Raw genomic sequence first — 7215 nt, 5'->3', positions numbered from 1 at the left:
CATATGGGTATGGTTATATGCATGCTGTGTTACATGCTTTGAGATATATGAATTGCTGTTGAGCTTTATGTGTTAATGGCTTTTAATATGCATGTGTTGTTCCATCTTGACGGTAAGCCTGAGTATGTGGCGTCTTACAATACGGTGATCCGGGGTGGATACAAGCGGCGTCTTGTACTTATTGTGGGGTTGTAGACGTACATCCTGCATTTCTCTGGCCAGTAGATTAGTATTGACACACATGACATGATTATCTGCTGCATTGCACTGATTTAGAACTGATGATGATAAACTTCTTTTGAACTTATATTGCACATGTAAATGAGCTTGGGGTGGAAGATCCTTGAGGACCCCTTGCCTTACTGAGATTTCTTGTTTAGAGATCTCACCCCACGTTTGGGGAATGCTTATTTCAGGTTCAGGTAGTATGGTGACTGATGCCTCTGGCGGCAGGAGGCCAGAGCTTAGTTGATGATTTTACTGCTTATTTGCTAGCATGACTGGGCTGGATGCTGTTTATGTTTTCCGCATTATTATTATTATGTTGTTGATGTTGAGACTTATGTAAGGCTTGTTGCCTTATTTGGGTGAGCATGGGAGTTGTCCATGCCACTATGTTGTTAGTACTTTTGAATTGAGTTGTATAAACTGATCGTTGGTCCGGTCTACGTGTTGTAGTTCCGTGACTAGAGTCATACTTTATGCTGTTTTAATTAATGAGGTATTTCTGTTAGCTGTTTTATTGCAATTGCATACATGAGATGTTTTATTAATTGGTTAATAAGCAAGTTGGTAATGATAATGACTTCATAATTGAAAAGAAAAAGATATTCCGCATTTTTAATTAAGCGCAGCTTAATACGATAGTATGATAACATTACCGGATATATATGGGGTGTTACAATCTCTCTACCCCAAGTTCACTTACATGTGCAATATAAGTTCCAAAAAGATAACAACAGTATAATTACAAATATCCATGCAATGCAATATATGTCTATGTCATGTGTATATGCATCTTACTGGCCAGAGAATAAAAGGTAGGAATTACGTACGTCTACAACCTACAGTACAAGGATACCCTCACCCACAGTAATCCATATACTCAGGGATTACTGTCTAGGTGGAACACCCCACATACATATCATATGACATTTGCACTCATAAAACAGCTTAATAGCATATCAAATATTCTTTCCTAATTTCAGAAAATACACCATGCATATAAACCATCCCTCCATGAGGTATGGTGGAAATATCAATAGATAAAACCTAGGACACGAAAGCTTACTTGTCAAGCTAACAATCCCGACTAAGAGTCCACACAAGTCCACGATCACCAAACAACACAATCACAGGTTGTTTATAACAGAAACATTATCAAAATTCATAATCTAGATGTTCATTACATTAGGACAATGTTTCCTTTTTCGTTTATTGAGCTAAGGCTTCTCTCAAAGCCATAATCCTTCAATCTAAGTGGTTATGACTTAGTTAATTTATACAGAGATTCAAATTAACCAATTAAGGGTCCAAAAACCCAAACCATGCTTCTGTTTGGAAAGAACAACTCAAACTACGATTTTCCAGAATATCCAGATATTTCACGAGGACATATCCGGATATCCATATCTGGATATCACAAGGTCAATATTCAGATATCCATATTCGGATATCATATCCGGTTATTTCGTGACAGAATGCAGTTTTGCATCTTCGCGAAGATATCCTTCCAAGACTCCATTTTTAACACTTCCAGACGTTCAACCATGCATTTTTAGGTGTGTTATACCATATTTACACTTAAGTTATCATCTTTCCCTTATTACATGCATCAAGGTTCATTCTTTCAGTAAAAACTCAAGAATAAAGGTAGTGGTGCATACCCAATGGCTCAAAACAGAGTGAAGACAGTGACTTGAAGCTTCCTATACAAGGTGGAAGAGGAAGAATCAAGACTAAAAATGGTGTCTTGGTATTTTTTTCTTGCAAGGAGAGATATGGGATGGTGTGGGAGAAGGTGGCAGCCAAGAACACATGAAGAACCTACGTAGAAAATCAGAAAACTGACCTAGGTTTATGTGCAATGGCTATTTATATAAGTATGCCCACTAATCCACAATATTAGTTCTAATAGCTTCGCTAATCATTTTTTCACAAAACTTAAGATTCTGAACCTAGCTACTTTTCTAGGAATTATCATATTTTTATTATATTTTTCGCAGCACTTTGCCGGTACGCGTTTTATATGTAGCTGATATTAGTTCTGATATCAACGCTCATTATTCTTACTCCAACCTTGATATCCTTGACCTAGATATTTTTCCAGAAAAATTTATATTTTATTATTATTTTTTGGGATACTTCACCGGTACACATTTATACCATGAAGCAGAACCAATATCTGCACTTTTCGTCTGAAAAGTGACTTTAAGCATTATTTGACCTTCCAAATAATTATCTTATCATAATTAGTCATAACCTTTATCAAATCCATGCTCCAGCATTGATAGTCTTATTTAATTAATTATTTAGCGGTGCGTGTTCTAACAGATACAAAGAATGTAAATAGAAATTACGAAGGACCCAACCAAAACTAACCTTGATAGTCAATGAGTTATGTGACATATATAGGAATTTAATTTTGTGAGATTGGTGAAATGGGACTCAGAAACAACACCTTCAAAATAATTATCCTAGAGTTTAAGGTCTATACAAATTAATATAACAAAATTAACACATGGAATTTATCCTAGGGTTTCATATACTAATCTTTATTAAAAATGTAAAAATAATAAAAATATAAAGAACTAATCTTGTGAGAGATTTGAGAAATCCTTGAAAGAAGAGAAATGAATTTCTAGAGTGAGAGAGAGAAAGAAAGTTGAAATAGAGTGGAGATGGGGGTGTAAGGGAGTTGGGGGGATGGGGAGGGCTTCAAATAGCCACCAAACGGCTATTTTTGTTTTTTTAACCGTTGGACTATACTCGCTATATCCCACATCGAGTATGTCCTCGTCTAACACGTGTCTAATGGCTATTTTTTTTCGTTGGGACTATTCTCACCATGATCCGCAGCAAGTTTGTGGCTAATTGCCAGGTGTCCCTCTTTTCGCAAAGCAAATTGACACTTTGACCACCTAACTCGCTATAGCTTGCAGTGAGTTAGATGGCCTGAAAAAATGCGACACGTGGCCACACCAAAGTCGATTTGTGTTGTAGCGAGTTGGATGCATGGCAGTTTGGAAAATTGTTTTTTTCGCGTGGCATTTATGGAAATAATTTTTAAAGATGTGGCACTACGGTCACTATCCATAAGGGATAACGAATCAGAAAATTTATGGGTCGGGTGGGGTATCAATTGAAAGAATTTGATAAAACTTTTGGTGTTGCTTGGTTTGTATAGCCGTGACTTTATATCTGTTGTTAAATTAAAAATTTTGATGACAACAGATTATTCTTATTTCAAAGTCAAAGTATAATAACCCAAACTAGCTCAAGAGTGCCACATTTAAGAATAATTATTTATAATAAGTTACTTAGTAGGAGTGCACTTCTGGTCCTCTCAGGAATATTAGGATTCCAGTTTTTGATCCGCTGAACATATGATAAGGCTGATATCTTCCGAGATTCTTTCCTTATTTTTTTTCTTAGTTGCTTGTCCTTGTGGGTCTTCTAGAACGTAGGATCTTGAGTTGGGCCCATAACATATTATGAAACCCCTAAATGCTTGCGTAAAAATATAAATTGGGAAAAGTTCAAAAACACCCATGTGGTATTGCTTTGAATCACTTTCACACCTGTGCCTTTTTTTATCACCTTTCCCCTTGTGAATTTTTTCATCCACACCCCTCCTTAATACTGGTAGAAAATTAACTAAGCATACATATTCTTTTTTTTTTTGGTATCCTAACTAAGTATACATATTCTACCATTCTTAGAAGAAGAAAATAAATTGATAAAGACAAAAGAAAATAAGACCAGATGTTATGAAAACTTGTAACACTTACTAAAAGACTAAACTAAAGAAATAGCAAAAAAATCAAATATGTTATGTGTCTAAATAAAAATAAATAAGTGTATAAATAAATAGAATAAGAACAAAAAAATAGAAGAAAAAATAAGATCAAATATATTTAAAATCACATCAGGGACAGAAAAGACAAAAATTAAAAAAAAATAGTCTAAATGAAAAAAAAAATTAAGACAAAAAAGTAGAAGAAAAAATTGAGATAAAAAAAAAAAAAGAAATCACAGTTATGAATTTCTAATATATTTTCTTTTTTTCTATTTGTTTTTCCTTGGTCTATTTATTCTTTTTGTTTAGATATGTTTTGTTTTTTTATATCTCTATTCTATTCTCTATTTTTTTTATGAAAATATTTAGAAGATGGAGTGCCATAAGGCTAAAAAAAATTGAGGAAAAAATCATAATAAAATAGACCAAAAAGTGAAAAAAAAAATGGAAAAAAGATCAAACATATCTAAATAAAAAAGAATAAAATAGACCAAGGATAAAAATTTAAAAGAAAAAATAAAACTAAATATATTGGAAACTCATAAGTGATTTCTTTTTATTCTATTTCTTTTTTATTTCATTTTTTATCTTAATTTTTCTTCAGTATATATATTTGTCATTTAGATTATTTTCCTTTTTGTTTTTTAAATTTTAGTCTTTGCTGTCGCTATTGTGATTTTTAATATATTTAGTCTTATTTTTTTATAATTTATTTGTTATTATTCTATTTTTTATACATTTATGTATTTTTATTTAGACACATAACATATTTGATTTTTTTTTTTTTGCTATTTTTTAATTTGTGTCTTATTAAGTGTTATAAGTTGTCATAATATCTGGTCTTATTTTTCTTTTTCTTTATCAATTTATTTTCTTCTTTTAAGAAGGGTATAATAGGTATAGTTATTTAATTTTCTAATAGTGTTAAGGAGGAGTGTGGATGGAAAAAATCACAGAGGATTAAGTGATTAAAAAAAGCACAGACGTGTAAGTGATTAAAAGCAATACCACAAGTTTTTCTTTTGAACTTTTCCCATATAAATTTATTACCAAAAGTATTGCATAAAAAGAAAAGGTTTGCAAAAATTTATTTGGAAAAATTTAACGAAAGAATACTTAATGGAGTAAGAAATACATATGTAGATGATGTATCTTACAATAAAGTGGAAATTTGTATTAATTGTCTAGAGGAGGAGGGGTAGACTTGTTTTTCATATGTTCCATATTATCCTTTTTAGTCATTGTTTCCAATATTAATTAATTAATTTATTTCTCTAATTTTTTATTTTATTTTATTATTTTATTTACTATTAATATTATTTTTCCTATGACTTTCAAGAATATCAAATTTTGGGATGAAAATAATAAGTAGTGATGTCAAAACTAATAGCGGCTATTTCGTAGTAGAAAATGCGTACCAACAAAGTGTCTCAAAAAATTAATGTAAAAATATGATAATTACTAGGAAAATATCTAGGTAAAGAATATAAAGTTTGGTAGAAAAATAATTAGTAGATCTATTAGAACTAATACCGATGATTTAAGTGAGTACATCCATAAATAGAGAAGGGCACTAAACCCTAGGTCATTTTTCCAACTCCCACATAGGTGCTCTTCCATTTTTACATGATGCCATATGATCACAACCTCAACACCATATCCTTTTTGCCAAGAAAGTCTCAAGATATCAATTTTCTTCCTCTTTGAGTTAACCAATCTTTGCTACAACTTGAAAGCTTTCACCTTGGAGTAGAAAATTCCTTCTTAAAGTGTTGTGGCTGCTGTGTTTGGTGGTTTAGGGGGCTGTTCTTCTTTGTGTGTGGGTAGGGGTCATTTATACTCATTTGGGAGCATTAAAGAAGCAACCTTGTGAAAAAAGAACCAAATGGTGATTGTGTTGAAGTCTTTTTAGTTTCTTGTGTCAGTTACAATATTGAAGAGTTAATTGTCTTTTGGTTTTTCTTATGTGAGTTATGAAGTTAAATTGTTATATTTATTAGGGATATAATGACTGACGTTATAACATTATGAGTAGTTAATTAGTGGTGTTATGAGGGTGTTATGAGACTCTTGATTAGCTTTGTAATGAGTCTCTTCATTGGTACTTTCAGTTTTGATGTTGCCTATTAATAGGCTTGATGTGTTGAAGAAATTAAGTATTCCCTCTTTCAATATTTTTTACGTGTCTCCATATTCTATCAGTGGTATCAAGAGCCAGGTTGAGAGTTAAACACGTGAGGGAATAAAGGTGTGAGAAAAAAAGTGAAGAGTCAAGGCCACATATTCTAATTTTGTGCAAGAAGCCATTTCACGTTTCGATGGTTATTATGACCATTGGAGCATGCTAATGCAGATCTTCCTTCGATCCAAGGAATATTGGGATGTCGTTACCAATGGTGTTGTTGAACCAGCACTAGCAGAAGGAACTCAGTTGACAACAGCTCAACGAGCAGCTCATGAAGCGGTAAAGTTGAAGGATTTGAAGGCGAAGAATTATCTCTCCCAGGCCATTGACCGTTCTATCTTGGAAACCATTCTTTCCAAAGAAACTTTCAAGGATATTTAGGACTCCATGAAAAAGAAGTATCAAGGCTCTGCAAGAGAAAAGAGGCAGCAGCTTCAAGCTTTACGCTCGGAATTCGAAACACTTCGAATCAAGTCGAGAGAATCAATTGCAGATTATTTCTCTCGCGTGATGACCATTGTCAATAAAATGCGAATTCATGGAGATAGGACAGAAGAAATAATTGTCATAGAAAAAATTCTTCGATCATTAACAGCAAAATTTAACTTTGTTGTTTGTGCTATAGAAGAATCTAAAGATATAGATGATTTGTCACTTGCTGAATTGCAGAGCTCATTGGTGGTGCATGAATAGAAGTTCAAACAGGAAGACACAGATGAGCAAGCATTAAAGGATTCTACCGATACTCGTTCCAACAATTTTCAAGGAAGGGGTAGAGGCAGAGGCAGAGGCAGGTCCAATAATGATCAATTTCAAGGCAGAGGCAGAGGAGGAGCCCCTGATAAATCCAAGGTAGAATGTTTCAGGTGTCATAAATTTGGTCATTATCAATCTAAATGTTATACTAGGCTGCCAAATAGCAAAGAAAAAGGAGAAAGTTCAAACTTTGCAGAAAAGGAGGAAGGTGAAACCTTATTGATGGTTGCTAAAGATGAAAAGAAAATTGAGCCAG

At 33.1% G+C, this 7215-nt stretch overlaps 1 protein-coding gene across 1 annotated transcript; it reads left to right on the top strand.

The window, feature by feature from the left end:
- The first annotated feature begins 6590 nt into the window (after nucleotides 1–6590).
- Nucleotides 6591–6896, top strand: LOC133283980 (uncharacterized). The gene has a single exon (XM_061480914.1). The coding sequence runs from the start codon at nucleotides 6591–6593 to the stop codon at nucleotides 6894–6896; it is 306 nt and encodes a 101-aa protein (XP_061336898.1).
- The last annotated feature ends 319 nt before the right edge of the window (nucleotides 6897–7215 follow it).

This window comes from Gastrolobium bilobum, unplaced genomic scaffold, assembly GCF_033153095.1.
Source record: "Gastrolobium bilobum isolate Gb01-03AN ecotype WA unplaced genomic scaffold, APGP_CSIRO_Gbil_v1 utg48334, whole genome shotgun sequence".
In the NCBI taxonomy this organism is placed as follows: Eukaryota; Viridiplantae; Streptophyta; class Magnoliopsida; order Fabales; family Fabaceae; genus Gastrolobium; species Gastrolobium bilobum.
This window is presented reverse-complemented; position numbering and strand designations above follow the sequence as displayed.